The sequence below is a fragment of the Acomys minous genome, assembly GCF_964271855.1.
Source record: "Acomys minous genome assembly, chromosome: 13".
In the NCBI taxonomy this organism is placed as follows: domain Eukaryota; kingdom Metazoa; phylum Chordata; class Mammalia; order Rodentia; family Muridae; genus Acomys; species Acomys minous.
This window is the reverse complement of record NC_140495.1, coordinates 18,219,975-18,240,847: the sequence shown is the minus strand read 5'-3', so window position 1 is coordinate 18,240,847 and position 20,873 is coordinate 18,219,975. Positions and strand designations below refer to the sequence as shown.

The 20,873-nt window shown below is 44.2% G+C and overlaps 1 protein-coding gene across 5 annotated transcripts in view; it reads left to right on the top strand.

The window, feature by feature from the left end:
• CPNE4 (copine 4) overlaps window positions 1–20,873 on the top strand; it is a 448,796-nt gene that overhangs the window by 274,958 nt on the left and 152,965 nt on the right. For all 5 annotated transcript variants that reach the window (XM_084754390.1, XM_084754394.1, XM_084754392.1 and 2 more), the window contains one exon: window positions 17,491–17,670. In XM_084754390.1, coding sequence (XP_084610516.1) covers window positions 17,491–17,670 — 180 coding nt within the window. The remainder of the gene's footprint in view (window positions 1–17,490; window positions 17,671–20,873) is intronic.

Here is a 20,873-nt window from a genome sequence, read left to right as displayed (position 1 = left end):
ACAAAAAGGATGGTTCTCTCTCACCCCCGTAGCTATCTACTACCAATAGTAAGAGGTGTGGCCTGGAGACAGTTGTCTGCTCCATCTATCCTGGCAGTTTGGCTGGCCTGTTCTTGTACATGTAACCACACTGCTATGAATTCATGTTTACATTATCAACATCATGCCCAGAAAACACGTGCATCTGTGCATTCACGCATGTGTGTGTGCATACGTACGTGTGTGTGTGTGTGTGTGTGTGTGTGTGTGTGTATTAATACACGTGTTCCATTTAGAGCTGATCGCTGAGTCTCGTGTTCTCAGCACTTTGACCAGTTATATATCTCCCCATCAGCTGCTGCTTTCCTGATGAAGGTGGACAGCTCATGTCTCAGGATATAAGCATAAACATTCAGAAGGTAATTTGACACCATAACCGTTTGGCAAGATAATAATAACATGTTCTACCTTAGGGCCTATGATCTCCAAAGCCAAGGGCTTTTGACCAGGATTACAGTACCAAGCATGCAATTTCCTCCAGTGGAGCAGGCCTCAAATCCAGCCAGGAAGGGCTTGCTTCCCCCATAACAGTAATGCTACTATTGTACCGCATCTTGTCAGGTATTGTAGCCTACAGGGTGCAATGCTGGCTAAGACTGCTCATGCCTTTTCTCCCTAGCACCCTGCATAGTATTTCCCAGGACTAAGAGGGCTAGCCAGCAGGGAGGAAGTATCCTGCTTTTTTTTTTTTTAATCAACTTGAAATTGGTTTCGATATATCCTGTGGCCACAGTGTATAGTGTCTTTAGCAATAGGGCCTCCCCGTGTTGTTACGGTGACTAACCAAGCGGAAAGGCAACAGCGAAAACAAGCTGGGTGTAGTATTGTTCGTTCTCTCTCCTCTCTTGACTGTGCCTATATTGGCTGCTTCAAGTCCCTGCCTTAACTTCCCCACAATGACAAACCACAATGTAAGTTATTAGGTTAAGTGGCAAAGGAAGAAAAATTACAGGATCACAAATTTCAACACCTGTCATGACAAGAAAAAAAAAAATCAAGAAAGAGACATGACGGACGCACTACAGCTAACACGGTACTCAGTGGTGGGAGGCTTAGTACTTTCCCCAACCAGAAGAAGAAAACAAAGCTGCCCGTTCCCACGACCTGTGCATAGCATGGTGCTGAAGACCCAGCCAGGACGGTAAGGCAAGGAAATGACGGAGAAAAATTGGGAAGTGAAACTGTTCTGTTCTGTTTGTGACTGTGTAAACAGTCACAAAGAATCTGCAAAGAAATTCCTATAATTAAAAGAGGGTTCATCAAAGCCTCAATGCTCAGTTGCATCTAGCAGATGTGTGTGGAAACCAAGAATTTAAGAGCAGTCCTAATTATGGTTTCTTAAAGGAAAAAATGCCAGGGCCAGAGAGAGAGAGAAAGAGAGAGATGGCTCAGTGGTAAGAGCACTGGGTGCCCTTCCAGAGGACCAGGGACCAATTCCCAGCACCAACATCATGGCTCACAACTGTCCACCCTCCACCAGTCACAGACTCCCATGTGATGCATAGACATATGAGTAGGCAAAATAAAATATCCATACACACAAACCAATTTTAATTAAAAACTCAAACTTCAATTGTAAGCAGCAACCCAGCTAGGAAATGAGAGACCATGAAGAAAGCTGTACCAAAGCTGTGCTGATGGGAATTAAACACACACAAAAAAGTGTTAGCAATTAGGGAAATTAGAATAAAAACCACAAGGCTATTTCTATCCGAGTGGCTAAAATGTGAAAACGACAACAAATTATGTAGAGGAACGTAAAGTGAGACAGACAGTCTCAGAAAACGATTTGTCAGTTTCTGCAAAAGTTAACATGCAGCCATCACATGAATCAGCAATTACACTCCTGGGCATTTATCCCAGAGAAATTAAGGTTTGCACTCAAATGAAAATCTGCATAGGAGTATTTATAACGCACTATCCCGATTAGCTCCAAACTGGAAACAGATGTTTCTCAACAGGTGAATGGTTAAGCTAAGCCACGAACATCCTGCCATTCCTCCTTGTAATAAAGGACAAATTGCCGAATCGGACGAGAAGGTGGATGAGTCTTTAAAGAATTGTGTGGTGTGAGGAGAGGGCCCCCCCAAAAGATTACACACTGTGTGAGTCTGTTTAAATAATATTTCTAATGGGCAAAAGAAAACAAGCAGAGAACAAACTAGAGGAGGCCCACAGTTACAAAGGGTATGAGAGGAAGAGATACCCTATAAAGTGTCTGTCTTGCAAGGACAAGGCTGTGGGTTCAATCCCCAGAAGCCATGGTTAAAGAGCTGGGTGTGGTAGGATAGCGTTGCAATCCCACTGCCTGGGGAGGCAGAGAGACGAGGAGCTCAAGGCTTGATGGCCAGCCAGCTTAGCCTCGTTGGCAAGGTCTAGGTCAGTGAAAGACACCGAGGAGGAATGACACTGAAGTATGTGCACACAAACATGCACACACATCCACACACATGAACACACACACAGGGGGTGAAGGTGTGAAAGGAATGGAAGTGCCTGTAAGATGGCAAATGAAGAGCTTAGCAGTACAGCATGTGAAGGCTAGCCACTGTTGATGACATTATGCTATGGGCTTGCAGGGGGTTACTGTTGGGGGAAGCTGGGTAAAGGGGACAAGAGATTTCTTTTTATTATATCTTGCAATTGAATGCAAATTTAGTATTAAATTGAGTACATTTTAATTAGAAGAACATTTGTGAGATTTAGTTCTTTAATTGGCATGAATAAATATATTAGCAGTCCCATGTCCATCTCTGGGGCTTTGCCAAATCCTTCGAATGAATCCTGACAGATTTATTGAGTATCTTGGCTCTTAATAGATGTACAATAGTATAATTGTTAACAGGAAAGTCATTTCCTCTATATTTATAAGGGTCTGCCTCTGTTAAAAATTTCTTGTCATATTGCTTTCAAATAACAATCTAGACAATAATAACAACAACAACAATAATAATAATAGTAATGAATGTTCCTACTAATTGCTTATTTTAATTGTAATAGTTGTGTTGCTTTGCCTATTCTATTTAGATATGATTTGCCTCTGGTTATTTTAAGTGGTTTCCAGACCTCCATATTTTCCTCAGTATTGTTTTCACGGTTACAGGTGTGGTCACATGCAAAGTCCCTGATGCTTAACCCAGTCTCCTTTACTGGAACCCAACTCCCTTTTACTGCAGTTTTGCATCTATATTCCCAATGAGACTGGTACACACGTTCTTATTTTCTCTTGTTCTTTGTCAAGTTTTGCTATTACAGTTTTGCTTGTGGCATGAAATTAATTGGTGAGCTGCCTGGCTTTTTCTCCGGCCTGGATCTGTTGGAGTAATGTCATAATTACCCATTCCATAAAGGTTAGGTAAATCTCAGCTGTGAACCCATCTGGTCCCAGCGCCCTTTTCAGCAGTGGATCTAACACCTTCACTGGCTCCTCCGTAGTTGCTGGTCTATTCAAATTTTCCACTTCCTCTTAAGTACATTTAAGTCGTTTATGTTTTTGCTAAAAAAGACATTTTCCTTTGGGAAATAATTTGCACATAATTTTCTTTTACTCTTTCCTGCACCTGCCATTGCTCTTTCTCCTTTATCAGTAATCAGACAATGGTGTGTTCATTTAAATCATTTTGTTTTTCAAAGGGCTGACCTTGGGTTTCGTGTGTGTGTGTGTGTGTGTGTGTGTGTGTGTGTGTGTGTGTGTGTGTGTGTGTACTCACCTGTGCACACACAGGTCGAGGCCAGAAGCCAATGTTAGATGTTTTCCTCTGTCACTATCATCCTTATGTGCAACGGGGTCACTCTCCGCATCTGGAGCTCCCAGTTGGCTGAGCTGGCTGACCATCAAGCCGCAGGCATCCATCAGTCTCTCTCCCTCAGTTCTGGGGTTTCAGACCCGTGCTAGTCAACCTACCATTTACCCCATTCTTGGGCACCAAGAGCACTTTCCCACTGCGCTATCTTCCTAGCACCCTATCTGGATCTTTTATCCTTTTTGTTTTGTCTCTCCTTTGTCGTTTCAGTTGGAAAAAAAATTTAATGGACTATTTCTATGTATCTCTGATTATCTCAGATTTACTATGGAGCCCAGGCTGGACTTGAACTTAGAATGATCCTCCTGCCTTTGTCTCCTGAATCCTGGGTTAGAGGCATGCACCACCACATCTGGAGTTTTCTTATTCTTCCTGTTTGTCTTTGTTTTGAGAAGATACGGCTTTATCTTTACTAAAATGTCCCCAGCTCCTTTTGTTTTGTTTATTGATCTAGGTCCTTACAGTACCCACCATTGTTTCTGCAGCAGAGATGTGGAAGGCTACTGAAATGTAGGCGTTTCTCTGAGTTCCATGATTTTTATAAGATGCATTCTTCCACTTGATTTCTAGAGTCACTGAGATTTTAGTTTTCAATTCTCCTGTACCACAGCAGTTAGCAAGGAATTCTGGGCTGAGCCATTCTTAATTATTTAATTCTATTTTATTGACTTGTCTTTAGAGCACATATACTTAAAAAATTCCCATTGTTTAACTTTATTAAGGTTTACCTACTGTATGATAATTATTTTAACTAAATTACATAACTATAGACATAAAAGAAAAAGACTCCTCTTTAGTAAGGCTGTGGTACATACATTTATACATGATTTGTGTGCTGTGTGTTGGGGTGGGGGGAACCCCCATAGCCTAGCCAAAGTAACATAGAGAATTAACCATCACATCCTTATGGTTTCAAGGCAATGACATCACCTTCACCTTCACAACATCGTACAACAGAGAGGGAGGCAGGCGTTCTGAGAATCTCCCAGTGGCTAACCTCTCCAATCCTGCTGCTCTAGTCAGGAGACGGTAGCGTGTTCATACACAGCCAGGCTCTGGCTACAAGGGAAGCCGGATAACGTGGAGAGCAACTGACAGTTGGATGGACAGCAGGGAGGAGGATAAAAACGTGACTTTTGAGTCTACAACCATCAGTTCTAGCGTATGCCTGTGCCAGGAATTCACCCAGTCCTGTGAATAAGAGATGGAAGCCTCCTTGCCCATCCCGACTGTGTTTGTGGTCCTGAAGCAGAGGCAGGGAGGCTGTTTTGACAACCATACTTGGTACAGAGAGAGAGAGAGAGAGATAAACACAAAGTATGATAGGAAGGAGCAGGGTAAGAGAGAAAGAGGTGCAGGGAAGGACTGGTAACCTGCAGTGCAAAGCCCGGAGACTTCCTTATCTAAAAGCCTTGACAACGCCTGGGAGATCTTGATGAAGGACAATGAGAAGAAGGCAACAATTCTCCATTTCACAGAGGGGGAGGCAGGGCTATCGGGGGAGTAGGGCTATCGGGAGCAGTCACTCCACAGCTCAGGCACCTCTACTACACTATCTATGGGAAGAACCAGTCCAGGTGGGGCAAATAGTTGGAGATGGGCTAGTTTATATTACCTTGAGGGCTCTAGGGCAAAAGGGCCAAGTCTGTTGGTCTGATTCCTGGCCTTGGGGTAATTAGAGTAAGGGGGTGTGTGGTTGGGGAGGTGCTTTGGATGTGAACTCTTGCTTGGTTGGTTTGCTTATGAAAGATGTACTCGAGCACAGATGGGTGCACTGGTCTGTCTCTAGGAACTAGCTCAGTCTGGGAAGGGTGACCCTCTAGGGCCAGCAAGGCTCCCAGTAGTTGGAATGCAAAATGGATGAGATGCAAAAGCACAGTTCCCTGCTCCTTCTGCCTATAGCTGCGTTTGCACACACACTTTGTAGCAGGCTGGAGCTGAGCCAGGCACTGTACAGGCCTCTGTAGGAGCTAAAAAACTATCTGCTCTCTGGTGGTCCAAGCCGGGGTCAGAAAAGTCCAAATTTGAATCCAGTTATGGAATTAAAACTCCAAGTTGACGGACTGGCTCGGTGGCTCGGTGGTTAAGGGTACTGGCTGCTCTTCCAGCTCAATTCCCAGCACCCAAGGGCAGCTCACAGCTGTCTGCGACTCTAGATCTAGGAATCTGATGCCCTCACACAGCCGCATGCAGGCAAAACACCAATTCGCATAAAATAAAATTAAGTCATCAAAAATAAAAAGCTCCAAATTGGTAGGAACCACACATATTTTCGGCTGTTCTCTCTTCTACCTTGAGTCTATTTTTTTTTTTTTTTTACTGTCTCTGCTCTCAGCCCACTAAATAATGCCTTCATCTTTCTTTGATTCTTTTTACCTGATCTTTCTATTTAGAAGGCGATCTTCCTTTTATGGGACCAAAATGGCTTTATTCTGGTCTGTGCCTGTTAACTCCTAAAAGTCTCATTTTTTTTTTTTTTACATATAAGAGAAACAGTCAGCCTTTCTCTTGGAATAGCTGCCAGGTCAAATACATTATCCACAATGAACTAGCAGAACAGTTTATGACCTCAATGAAAAGCCACGTGCATTTAGCATGCGCACTGTTCATCTGAAGATGCTAACTATGAGCACGTTGGTTTATTTCTCACTCTCTGAGTTGTAGCAGGAGAGGCTCCACTGCAGGGCTCCATGAGGCCCAGGTGCCACCACCACACAGAATGTCTTCCTGTGTGTCCCAGACTTCCTACTCGGAGCAGGACCTCCATCATCCCTTAGACTCTGCTATGAGATCGGTTGTCATGTGCCAAGTGTTAAGCTGAACATGTGAAAAACATCACCTACACTCATTAGGCTTTCTTTGAGTAAACACATGGAAATTAGTACAGATTGCCAATCAGAAATGTTTTGCAAAAAAGACTTCACTATAGATAAATAAATATGATGTAAGAAATAAATGATTCCGTTGTTATCAAACAGGAAAAGCAGTCTCTGGAAGGCCATGTGTAGGCACTGAACACACTGATGCAGTAGCAAAGCCAAATATTTTGAATTACACTTCTGGAAATCCTTAACTCTTTGAGCTGGAGGCAAACAGAAGCCCGTCTCATAGTTTCACAGAGCTAACAAATATCAAGAAATTTAGCACAGCGCCCATGATAAGCCGTCAGAGCACATTAGCTAGATTTACTAGAAAGATGTACTGTAAAGCAGCCGCTTGATTCACCACAGCTTTTATAGCACAAGATGGCTAAGTTGCCAGGGCCATGCTTACGCAGTGTGCACGGATGGTGAGGATTGGTAGTTGATGCTCAGTTCTATGATGCCGCTGGCCATGATGGTGTGGCTGGCCAAATCACCAATTAGAGGCCTGGTCTGGCTCGCTGACAGTGTTGATTATGAAGGGCCCCACAGCAAAAGCTCTTCACTGTACCCACAGAACAATGAAGGCAAGCAACTATGGGACACGCCTCTAGGAGAAAGGCAGGACTTTAAAACAATGGATCTGTGACCAGGTATATGTGCATATTTCAGCCTTTGGGAAGTACACTTAAAAATGGGAAAAGGAAAAACCAACTTTTTAATCTCTTGTAATAAAGACATTATTGATGACAGTCTTGGGATCATTGCTGCAAAGATTCCTTTTGCCTGAATGACTACCTATGAATTAATACTCCATTGAAATTAATCTCATGATTACCGACCCTATTTGTCTACCAGGGACCATCTCTGATGTTTGAAAAAGTGGAAAATTTGGAGATTTTTGTGATATATGGAACAACTTAAATGACCTGAGTGGAGAGGGAACTGTCCTCTATAATAGTACAGAACATTCTAGTATTCATAATGCCAGACAAACAGGATTCAAGAAAGAGATCGAAACTCCTAAACTCTGGCATACACCCCACTGTGCAACTTTTAAATTAGCAACTGTGCAAAAATTTAAGTTCCCTAACTCCCCAAGGAAGTGTCTCAGAAACTGGTAAAGTGTCCTGGGTGATCCCAAAATGGAGAAGGGGTGTGTTACTGAGCCACCGTGGGAACAAAGTCCACGTGCACAGCTAGTGACCGACATATGGGTGTCTCCTAGACTTGTCACTTGGGCAAATGATGTGACACATGCCTGACAAACCTGTGTGAAGGGCTGAAGGATCTGTACACACTGGGATCCAGGCTCTGCTCTACAGAAGCCGAGGTGTCTCTGCTTCTAACCTTTGAGCCAGAGTGCCACGGTAAGAAGAAGCTGTGGTAGCTTGTGCGTGGCTTCAGATAGGAGTTTACGGGCAGTGATGAAAGAACCTGGTAAGAAGAGACAGCAGGAAACACTAGAGGCGGCGGTTATTGGATCACACAAAAATATTGGATGTCTTCATAGGCTAACAATCATTTGTTTATTGCTTTAATAGGAAAACATTGAACAAAGTATGGTCTTTGACAGCATATGAAGGATGGTATATATTAACTGGTCCCACTTATTATTTTTTTTTTAGCTTTTTTTTACTTTCAGAAGATGCCTAAGATATTTAATAGAGATATCTGTTACTAATATGTTAATGCAAACTCCTTAAAATGTATTTTGATTTCAACATGTATACATCATAAGAAGAAAAAGGAGGAATAAATATATATGTGGAAATATTAGAAAAGACAGAATATTTATTTGCTGTAGAACTCAACCTATTTTACCTTTAACATATGTATCCCGTCCGATGGTTTTCTAACATCTGGGCACCATGGAAAAGGCTTTCACAACGTGTTTAACTGCAGGAGTCTTGACTGACAGCTGCCGGCAGGGCTAGTGTTCTAAGGGATTCAATGAGACTTTGAACTATTGAGCACCCTTCTCCGAGCACACTCATGACACCCACCTGTGCACTCCCTGCCAGGTGGCCATCCCATCTGATCTGGTCTGAGGTCTTCTCCCCAAGTTGTTCATGCGGTAAAGGTGACAAACCTGGCCCATTGCGTGGGACCCTACTTCCTGGCTTTGTCTCCTTCCATGGCATTGCCTCCTTCAAGGAATCTTTTTTTTTTTTAATTTGTTTCAGGTGTTGTATGGATTGAGTTTCACTGGCAGAACTCAGAGAGAGAGGCTGGATATAAGTATGTATGCATTTATGTTTAGCGCTGATGCTGGGCCCCAGATCCTGTGGATGTGTTGTACAGAAAGCCACAGACTAAGAGGTTTGGGGAGGTGGAGAAAAATGTCCCAGAAGTCAGGGAACTGGCATAGGTCAGCTGCCAATGTGTAGCTAGAGCTGTCTGCGAGCATCGTTTCAATTTCTGTGGGTTACAGTTTCCCTTCCTAAAAATGGAGTTGTAAGAGTACCCGAGGAACGGCATATATGTAGCATGGAAGCCACATATGTGATTACATCCCTGAGTGACCACTCTTCTCACAAAGCCTAGAGTCAGAAGTCCCTTCTAGACCCAATGTCCCCACTGATCACTCAGAACTAAGGGGCAGGATAAGCCCACTGTTGTTCCCAGCTTCAATAGCACACCTAAAATGACTACTATCAACGGCATACATCCAAAATCCAAGGAGGTGTAGAGATGGCTCAGTGATTAAGACCTTTGATTGCTCTTCCGAGGATCTGGGTTCACTTCCCAGCACCCACATGGCAACTCATAACCATCTGTTACTGCAGTTCCAGGAGATCTAACAGTTTCTGCTGGCTTTGCAGGCACCAGGCACGGCATGCATGTGGTACACAGGCATACATGCAGGCAAAATACCCATACACACAAAATGAAATAACAACTAATTTTTTTAAATGACAAGGCAGGGTGTTGTGACTCATGCCTGTAACTAGACATTAGAAAGCCAGAGGAGATCATCAGTTTGAGGACAGCCAACTCCATAGTGAGATCCTATCTCAAAATTAAACCAACAAAATAAACAACTACAAAAACAAACAAAATAAGCGACTACAAAAACAAAAAAAAAATATGACCTGTTTTTCTGGTATGAGCTGTGAGGAAAATGTGACAGGTAACATAGTAAATACTGTGGGGAAGGGCAATGGGCATAAAACAGATGTGTTTTTCCTTATCCTGGGGTACCCTGAAAGAGTCTATTTGGATCTTGTCATTGATTCCCAATCTGTACATTGGAAATTGACTTGTAAGCAGAATACATGAGTCAGGGTAGGAAGTCATAAGCTACAGGATGGCCCAGAGTCTCATCTTTGCATGGGACACACCTGTGTCAGAGGGGAGGGGTTGAGGTGGGCCCCAGCTATCCCACCTTCACCCTGCTGTCAGGTGGGTGTGTTGGGCTTGGGATGTATATTCCCTGATCTGCAGGAGAGTATCTGTGTTATTTTCAAATAACAATTAACAAGAAAGCCAGGGCTCTCCAGCCTGGGCTGACCTCTCTGGAGGACTCTGCAGCCATGGCAGAGAGTCGATGTGACGGGAACATCCTAATAACAGCCAACATCCTGAAGGATGTGAACACTGCTTTACATTTGAGTGGGGCTATCCCCCATGCTCCCCTGTGCTGTGGAGCTGATCCTGGCTGCGCTGGGTGTAACCATGGTCCATCGCCTTCCTGCACCTGACCCTGGAGCATTCTGTCCACTCTTTGCAGTGAGCAAGCAAAGATGGCGAATTTAAGACTGAGAAACGGACTCTTCTTTTTGTGATAGGATTCTCTTAAGCACTCTGGGTTTGGAGCATCTGCATTTGTCCTGAGACGTTGTACAGAAGTCCCCACGTAAACAGGAAGAACTTGAGAGGGAAAGCTAGGGAGAGGGCTTGGTAGATAAACTGCTTGCAGGTCAAGCATCAGGACCTAAGATCAGACCTCACAGCTCCAATGTAAAAAGACTGGTAAGTAGGATGGTCCTGTGGCGTGGAGAGGGTGAGGAGACCAAAGGATCCCACAGGCTCGCAAGCCAACCAGTGAGGTTGTAATGCTGAGATCCGGAAAATAAGACAGAGATGTGATTAAGGAAGGTATTCTGATGTCAACCTCTGGCTTATAGATGCACTCAGGCACCTACACATACATGGGCACAGGCGCGCGCGCGCACACACACACACACACACACACACACACACACACACACACACACGAATTTGAGCAAAATACATCAGGAGAAGGAAGGAGTATGAGAAAGCTTAAAGCCCAAGACCCAGAAAAGTCATGGTGGACAGTCAGCAATCACACTGAAAAGCCTTTTAAGGGTCAGTGCCCAGCTGGCGCTGGGGAGGAAAGAATGTGCCTAGCTCAGGACATTGCTTTACCAAAACAGGCCTTGCCTGAAACCGTTGTGGGGACATGCTACCTGAATAGATTTGTCTTCTACCCAAGGGGAGCCGTGCCTCAGGAAAGAGCTCTGAGGGAAATTCTAGTTACGTCCCATCACTTAATAGTTGAGTCAGTTGCGTAGTTGACTTTTCTGACCTGCTTTCTCATGTGCAAAACAGCGAGGCTGCTGATTTATGGTGTTGGGATGGCTACATGGGAGGAGATGTGTGGAGTGGTTAGAGCAAAAGCGATGCACGTTAAGCGCTCTGCAGGTGTGTGCTGTGAGCCATGCTGAGCTAGGTTAGGGTCCAGGGTGCTGCTGCTGGGGCGGGGGAGGGGCCATGGGAAGCACAGCTAGAGGTTTCCAAATCTTAAAAGCCAATACAATTCATTAGGAGCCACCAGCCACACTGGTTTACTTGTGTTGGCATTCACGAGACTTTCACATTATGTTTGATCTCCCGGGAAGCTAAATACTCACAGATGTACAGCAAAATGTAAAAATACCATGGAAGCAGCCAGTGTTCTGGCAAAAAAAAAAAAAAAAAAAAAAAAAAAGACGTTAGTAAAGGGTTCCTATTGGGCTTTGCAGGTGAGATTGGCTCATCAGAAGATGCTTTGGTGTCCTAGAACAGCAATACTGAGAAGCCTCCCCTCTCGCCCATACATGCCACAGAGCGGGGAGGATTGGCATGGTGGTAGGGACATGGTCTCTGAAAATTTTGCTACACAGCAAAAGGAGGGAGCAAGAAATCTCTACGAGCCTGACCATTTCCTTAGGTTCCAAGGATGCAGAAACATATTGAGTATATATACAAAGTGCAGTGCACACAGTAGGTCTCACACAGACGGTAGGTCTGCCTCAGCTGGCTCATACTCCTCTTCCACTTTGGAGCTGAGCCAACACAGCTGATAATAAGTTCGTGGTTCTAAAACTTAATTACACATTGGAATCACCTAGGTACATTTATGAACTGCTGGTGACTACACTTTCACCCCTAGAGAATCGTAATTTAATTGGTCTGGAGATCCCCCAAGTGGCTTTAAGATATAGTAAAGCTAGAGAAGTGCTGCCCTACATTGAAATCAGCTGGGAATCTCCAGCCCCATTAAGTGAGTGCGTGCATATCATACAGGCTTTCATTAAGCCACAGGGAGATAGAGCTGACACAAGCTAGAATTGTGCTGTCCACCCGTTAGTGCTTAAATCTAAAGTAATTACATCCAGGTAAATGTTTTAAAAAATAGTTCTTATGTCCCTCTGGCTGCATTTCAAGTTTTAAAAGGCACATGTGGCTGGTTACTGCGATTTGAACCCTACAGAACACCATGGAATGTTCTATCAGACAACTCTAAGACAGTGGAAGCCCCACCCCCCAAGCCAGGTGAGCAGAGGCTCAAGAAAACAAGGCCTGGGATGAAAGTCAGGAGGACCTGAGCCTCACAAACTGAACAACCATGAGGGGAAGAAGCAATCTGTGGAGGGCAGAGGCATTCAGCACCTGAACACATCTGAGGCCTCAAGTATATGCTAGCCCATTGGACAACTTGAAGCTCGAAATGCATAGAGCCAGTGGCCTACAAGGCTGGCAAGGAAGGGAGTGGAAACCTGAGGCCTTTTGATGATGCTGGAGACTCCTCTGAAGTCACAAGCCAAGTGGCACCCATGTCACTGACTTCTGAACCGCACTTCCAGGAAAGGTGGTGTCATCCAGCTGGCTGCTTTGTACAGTCAGAGCCATAGGCAGTGTCTATAGTGACAGCAACGTCCAACTCTGTGCTCAGCAGCAGGTTGTTTCCAGGGCCCCAGAGCAGAACATCTCTAGCATCAGAAGCTCATATATTGAGAGATGACCAAGTACACAGCTCAATGAACTGCTGGCTTGGCACTTGGGTGGAGGGAAGAAAGTGGGGGAGTGGGGTGGGGGAAGCCCACTGACATCCTGCTCAGTCTGCTCCAGAGGGATGGAAGGTCTTCCTGCATGCTAGATGAAGAGTGCCAGTTTGGAGAGGGATCTCTGAGCAGCATCAGGCTGGATGATTCTAGAACAAGGGTGTATTCATTTTTCAAGGGTGCTTTAAGTTAGTGCCACTAGGTATGTGGCATAAAGGAGACATGAATTCTCTCAGGTGCTGGGCGACAGTTGAGTTCCCTTTTTTTTTTCCCTGCCAGACCAGCCATCTGCTTTATTATAGAAACTTTATGTGGTTTAATATGCCCTCTTGGAAGTTAATATGGTTTGAAAAATTGCCTGCAATAAATCCTTTCTTTCTTGCACATAAGCTTATCCGTTCTTCATTCAGAGAAAATTAGTTTCTCTCTATCCACCCTAAATAAATGTGAAAAAAATGTACTTAAAGAATATCAGTCTGAGGAAGTGTCTAGTTTTAAGTCTGCCCTGGGGATATGGTGAAGTCTTTTGGTCTATGATGTCATTGTTCACCAGAGCCTGTTGGGAACAAGGGTCTTTATTCTCCTGGGAACCCCAGCACACTCTGACTGGCCTCAGTGGTTGGTGCCCACCTTTGTCCCCTCCCCGTTCACAGCAGTGAATTTTTAAATTTACATTAGTTTCTTAGAGAACCACACATGTCACAGTGTGTGTGCAGAGGCCAAAGGATAACCTGCAGGAACCAGTTCTCTCCTTTCATCATGTAGGCGGCTTGATGTCAAGGGCCTTTATGAAGAAAAGCTTCAGGTTTGCAAGGCCGGTAGTTGGCGTAGAGGTCAAAGAGCCGAGCCCCAGAGCTCAACTGCCTGGGTTCAAATCCACCTTTGTTACTTACAAGATGTGTAAAGATGCAAAGTTATGGTTTTCTCCTAGTGAGAGATGGCTCAGTGGTTAAGAGTATTTGTCAATTCTTGCAGAAGACCTGGGTTTGGGTCTCAGTACTCACAGTCACCTGTAATTCCAGTTCTAGGCAGGGGATCTGGCACCCTCTTCTGGCTTCCCCGGGTACTGCATGCATATAGTGTACATACATATACTGGAGCACACACACACACAAATACACTTTATAAAAATGTTGACTTCTCTTAGCATCAGTTATGCCTCACTAGCACTGCCTATGTTTAAAATGAGTGACCACAGTATGGCAGTCCTTCTGAAAGTGTTTGTTATCGGAAAGCCATTGTATTAAAAAACATTTGAGATGAAACGTTTTGAAAGGCATTGTATTAACCATGGTTATTCAAAGGTGTATTCTCTCCCCCATGTCACCATAGCATAGAAACATTTGCATTTCCGTGGATAGAAATGAATGAAGATGAAATAAGGGCCAGGTGATGCAGTCACTCAGCAGGCTGAGTTCAAGAGCCTGCACCACATCTTATCACCTTGTACATAGGACCAGGAATCGTCTCAGATGGAATAGAATATAAAGCTACCCCCACATGATTGCTGCAAAAAAAAAAAAAAAACAAAACTAAAGTTAACAGATGGCTGGGGAGGTGACTTAGTGTGTAAAGGCACCTGCAAGCCTAGCCTGGTCTACATAATAGGAAGAGAGAAGTGACTCCTACAAGATGTCCTCTGACCTCCACACAATTGTCCTCACATGTACACACACACACACACACACACACACACACACACACACACGAATCATACATGTATCAATCATGATGACAGCTAGAAGGACCAGCTAAACACTGGCATCTTTTCAAAGTGGGTGACAGAGAGCAAACAAGATAAAGCATACTTTAACAACAACAAGAAAAACCTCACCTCACAGGGAAGTGGTTCATTTCATAAAGACTGGCAGGTCACAGCATGACTGCCTGGGACAGACAGAGATTGGTGGTGCACACCTGCAACCCCTGACCCTTGGAAGGCACAGAACTGCCTGGGATCGTTTTTAAGACACAAGATTCCTGGGACCTACCTTCTGCTCATCAGATCAGAGCCAGGGAGTAGATTTTTAAGGCAAGTTCCCCTGCTGGAGCTGCCAGTTCCAGTTAGTAGGGATACTCAGAGACACTTGCCTTGAACTTGATACCCCTCATTAAGAAGCACAAGCGGCTCGAGGATGTTGCGCCTGGATCCCTGTCTTCAGCCTCCAGGGATGATGCATCTCTCACAATGAGTGGGCATGCAGAACGCTCAAAGCCACCTTCTCCTACACATTCAGCAGTGTGACACTGTCCTCACTCCTGCCTTCTGCGTCTGCTGATTATCCTTGGAGATCACACATCTTCGTAAAGAAAATGTGTAAAGCATTACTTTACTCTACACAATAACAAAGTGTTACTTCACTTGTGTCCCTTTTATCATTTCCTTGGGGTGGGGTCACATGCTGTTGGCTCCCCCTGGATTGCCTACCTGAGAGGTGTAGCTTAATACCAACATGAACCATATTTCTATGTGCAAATTACACTTGAATATTAAAAAGTGACCCATTTGTGTCAACTGAAGTATCTAACACAGGGAACCACAAGCAGAGTTTCCACCTCCTGCCTCACATCATTTGAGCCCATCCAAGATGCTCTTTGTTCAACTACAAGGAAAGAATTGGGTTTTTTTTTCTCTTCCCTGAAGAAGTCAAGTCTACCTGTATCCTATTTCTCTATCCAAAAGATACCCCAGAAGTAGACTTAAACCTCTCAGTTTGTAATTCATTGTTTTATGCATGTGCACCAGATGTTAAAATAAAACAGGTCTTTCAGGGCCAAATGGAGTCATTCCATGAGGGAGAAGGGCCTAGAAGAATACAGGAGGCCTATGTGTAGATGCTCTATCTCAGTGTGGAAGTCCTTGACCATTTGGGAATTCAGGGAAGTTGCCAGCTGTTCCAGTATCTATTTCCAAATGCAGAACAATAGGAACAGCCCTTTATACACTGGAGATAATGGGGAGAGCACACTGAGTGTAGGAGAAGAATTACCTTCATGTCACCTTTAAGTGGTGGTCCACAGGCTTGTAAGCTTTGATTTCCACCATCACTCAAAACTAGGGAAAAAAAATCAGATCAACAATTATGCCAGTAAATTCTTGGCACCGTCAGTGACAGGATCAGTCCTGCTTTTAAAATGGATGTGTGTGTGTGTGTGTGTGTGTGTAGATAGATAGATAGGTAGATAATAGATAAGTAGATGGATAGATAGATAGATAGATAGATAGACAGACAGACATGTATGTATATGTGTAAAATTCAGCTAAAATATGAGCAGAGTCTTCATGGGGTGCCAGAATAGTCAAATAACTACCAATCTAAGCAACAACTTGTAAAATCCTGAGCACAGTGAGCTGGAGATGGCTTTCTGCTACATAGTGACAAGGGCTATGTCTTCCTTTTCCTTGAGACCTGCATTGTTCACCCACCCATGCATGGCTGGCGATGTCCCTCAGCTATAGGTTCACTGATATACTCCAGGATAGGAAGGAGAGAGAGAGAGAGAGAGAGAGAGAGAGAGAGAGAGAGAGAGAGAGAGAGAGAGAGAGTCAGGGCAGGGGCATTTCTGGAGACAGTACAGTAGATTATAGAGTTTGGGAGTACAGTACAGTTCCGTGCAGTTTAATGCAGTTCAGTTAAATGCAATTGAGTTCACATAGTTCAGTTCATGGAATTCAGTTTATCCAAGCAAAGTAATTTAGTGAGAAGAGGAAGAGAAGCCAGTTTGAATTAGTCAGCTTTGACAGGTTTGAGCCAGAACAGCTGAGTTGAACCAGCCAGCCAGAGTTCAGAAACAGCTAGAAAGCAGAAGCTTATTCAGCAGTAAGTCTCAGAAACTGAAAACATTCTAGGCCTAACTTAGCAAAGGGAGGCTAGAAGCTGAAGCCTTCAAGGTCTTGGCTTGCAGAAAATTAGGTTGTATGGAGGCTACAAGCTTCCAGGAGTAGCTGTAAGGATATTTAGAGAGAAATACTCTGGGCTCAGCCCAAGCCATATATTAGTAAAGCCTGGGTACAGCTGTCATCTCATCCCCTCTTCTGAGGAAATAAATAAAAACAGTTTTCAGCCTTCCTCTTTGTTGTCTTGGAAATCTTGAGTTGGAAATTCCTATTAGAGTAGACTTGGCTTAAATGAGCACTGTGCCTAGCAAACATCAGTAATTGATCACAGATGGTTTTCCTACTGAGCCCAGATGTTCTCAAAGACTCTCCTGCATGAATGATGAGCTCATCTTTCTCTATCACCTAATTAATCCCTATACCATGATTGAAGTCTCCAAGTACAGAACCTCAGACTGTTTGCTATGCCTAGTAAAATTGTCTATAGCGAAGCTTAGTTCATTCTCTGAAGTGGCTTGTAGAATGTCAATTTGCTAGCCCTTGTGACTCTCAGGAGGCTATTTGTAGTTTGGAGCAAGGGGATGTGCAGCAAGATTAATTTGTTTGAAGGTTAATAATAAAATCCCTAATCTCTGTGGGCTTCCCTTTTCTCTTTCCAGGTGGACAGGACGGAGGTGATTCGTACCTGCATAAACCCGGTGTACTCAAAACTGTTTACGGTGGACTTTTACTTTGAAGAGGTTCAGCGTCTCCGGTTCGAAGTCCATGACATCAGCAGCAACCACAATGGACTGAAGGAGGCTGACTTCCTGGGTGGCATGGAGTGCACACTTGGCCAGGTAGATGGACGATAACCCTTGACCTTCTCACCTTGAGGCTTTCCTCCCCTTTAGCCTTTCTCCCTTGCCTGATCTTTGCTCTCCTCTTCCTTTAGTTTGCATTTTCTTTAAACTGTGGCGTTTTCCAACATTTCCTAGGTACTGTCAAATCAATTACAGTGTGAGGAGGAGCATACACATATGTGAGGTTACTTATTTGCAGCTAATCTTCTCCCTTTCTGCGTTATCCTCATCGTGTTGGTCACTTACGTAACTGTATACATCCTCTGTTCTTATATCTGTTAGAGCCATATCCTGCTGCTACAAATTTCCTGCCTCCCAAACAAACTGTAAGACTCTGAGGCAGAGAGCGCTCCTCATTCAAATTTATTCGAAGCTTCTGGAGACAAGAAAAATATATATAAAATAAAATGGTGAAGGGACTAGACACTGAGTTGTTAAATAGATACTTTAGCCCTTGGGGGAATGCAAAATGAATGTCAGCACTATGTTCTCTTGGTCAGGGAAAAAAAAAAATCAGACTCTAGAGAGCTTAAGGGACGCAGCAGTGGTCTTCAACCTGTGGGTCACAACCTCCACATACATTGTATCGTATCATATTGTATATCAAATATTTGCATTACAACTCATAACAGTGACAAAATAACAGTTACGAAGTAGCAAGGATATAGTGTTACAGTTGGAGTCATCACAACATGAGGAGCCATGTGGAAGACTGAGGCCCACTGTGCTAAAGGCTCACCCTTGTAAGTGGCAGAGCCAGTGCTGGTCCCCACAGTGCATCATTTTGCTTTCACTGTCTTTTCATTTCTTTCGTCCCCTTCTGCTGTACCCAGAGTATAGCTGAGTGTCTGTAAGAAACAAGTCCCCGGGAGAAAATGGAAAAGATTCAGGTCAACCTCAAAATGCCACGGGAGCTGACTTTTATTGGTCTGCGATGTTAGTGGCCTCAAACCCTGGGGCTGGGTATGGGAGGACGCAGGAGAACAAGCTAGCTGTGCAGAGTCTGAGAATCAGTTGTTGTTTCTTGTTTGTTTTTTAGTGGAAAGAAGAGAGGAGGAGGGTCTGGCTTCTCCAAGCCCAGAAACTGCTTGTCTGTATAAAGTGTTTTTGTTGTTGTTATTGTTGTTGTTTCTGAAACTACAAAGTACAATGTAAGTCAGGTTGCCTGATTTTGCATCCTCAGGGGTCCAGTGCACGTGGTGGGGGTTGGCTGCTTTCTAGACTTCCATTGTAGCAGGTTTCCTGAAGCCTCGGGCCTGTTTAATGGCCCGGTTTATGGGTGCAGGGTTCCCTTTAAAGCTCAGTGGGATGAAAGTGCAAAACCTCTCCTAAGCCTCCAAAATAAAACAAGAGTGTGATTCAAGTTCCTACTCAGATGTGTAAGTTTATGTCCCATTGGGGGCCCCTTCCCTGGTGTTGTGGGATCCGGAAAGGGAGCCCTTTGTATAAGAAAGAGTCAAGATTCTGTGGTATCAAACTTTGTGGGAGAACAAAAATAAAAACATGGCTCCAGGACAGCAGGGAAATGAAGGCGACTCTCCCAGTAAGAAAGCCATGTAAACAAGTCCTGAAGGTCACTTGAATGTGGCAGGACCATGGTGTGGGAGGAGACTGCTGTCACTGAGAAGATTAAACTTGCGAGCCCTTTGCATCTGTGCCTCCTGCTGAGGCTGTGCTGGGCAGTACACTGGTATTTGTAGAGTTGCTGGTGGTTCACCCCGCCCCCCGAAACAGGGACTCCAAATAATAGAAGCCTGGTGCCCCAGCAAACCTGCATTCACTCCAGCCTCAGGAGAAAGGGTATGTGAGGAAAAGCCTGCCTAGGAGGCAAGCTCCCCTCCCCCCCTCTGTGTGTGTGTGTGTGTGTGTGTGTGTGTGTGTGTGTGTGTGTGTGTGACTTGCCCTTCTGCATGTCATTTGCTGTAAGAAATTTCTCTCACAGGAGAAGAAAGGCAACTCAGAATGTCCCCCATGGAAATATCGTGCTCACCTTCACAGGAACATACCTTATTTCCTTAAAGAAAGCCAAAGGCTGGATGGAGAGAGAGAGAGAGAGAGAGAGAGAGAGAGAGAGAGAGAGGAATTAAGGACTCAGAATCTCCTCCTTCATTGATAGCATCACTCTGCTGACCTCTCAAGAGAGTTGATACTAACTGTAAGGTTTTGCTGGGGACAGGACCTTTTAGGTACAAGTTAAATGCACGACTTATGGGTTTAGCGTGGTCCTGTTTATATGTCTTTAAAACAAGTGGTCCACTCTAAACATTGTATGTATGGTCACCTTTAGATGGACTCAGCAGGTTGAATTTATGCACACACAAACGCTAACATGCACACGCACACGTGTGTGTATGTGTGTGCGTGTGATAATAATAACTAAAGAAGAATTCATAAATTTGAGAGGGAGTAAGGAGATACCAGAAGAGTTGGAGGAGGGGTGGAAATGATATAAAATAAATGCTAAAAAAAAAAAAAAAAACCCAAAAGATGTTTTAAGATGGTATCTTTTCTAGCTGTTAATGAACCACGCCAAGATTCTCCCACAGACACTGGGCTTCTTTGTATGCATAAAAGCTGTGTTTATCATGGGAAATAAATGTAGATCTATGTAAAAGTCATGCAAATAAATGACTTTTTTCATTCAAACTTCTGACAATTTCACCTGTGAAACGACCCTGAACTTAAATTTAGTTCCAAAGGCCAATAAGCCCGTGGCCTGTTTAGTGCCAGCCATTATTCCTGATACCAGCAAGTGAAGATAGCACCCCCCACTGCCTTCAAGCAGATTAAGTCTAGTTATGCTTAAAGTGGGGGGCAAAGAGTTAAGCGGGAAAATTACAACCATTATGAGAAATTGCAGAGCATAAGACTGAGCCCTGGGAGCGCTCTCTGTCTCTGTCTCTGTCTCTGTCTCTGTCTCTCTCTCTGTGTCTCTGTTTCTCTCTCTCTCTCTGTCTCTCTCTCTCTCTCTCTCTCTCTCTCTCTCTCTCTCTCTCTCTCTCTCTCTGTGTGTGTGTGTGTGTGTGTGTGTGTCTGTCTCTGTCTCTGTGTGTGTGTGCGTGTGTGCGCGTGTGCGCGCATGTGTGTGTGTCTGTGTCTGTGTCTGTTGAGGGATGTGTGTGAAGGCTTCCCAAGGAAAGTAGCACTTACACTGTAATAGCAAGAAGGAAGCACATGCCCCGCCAATGACAAGACAACAC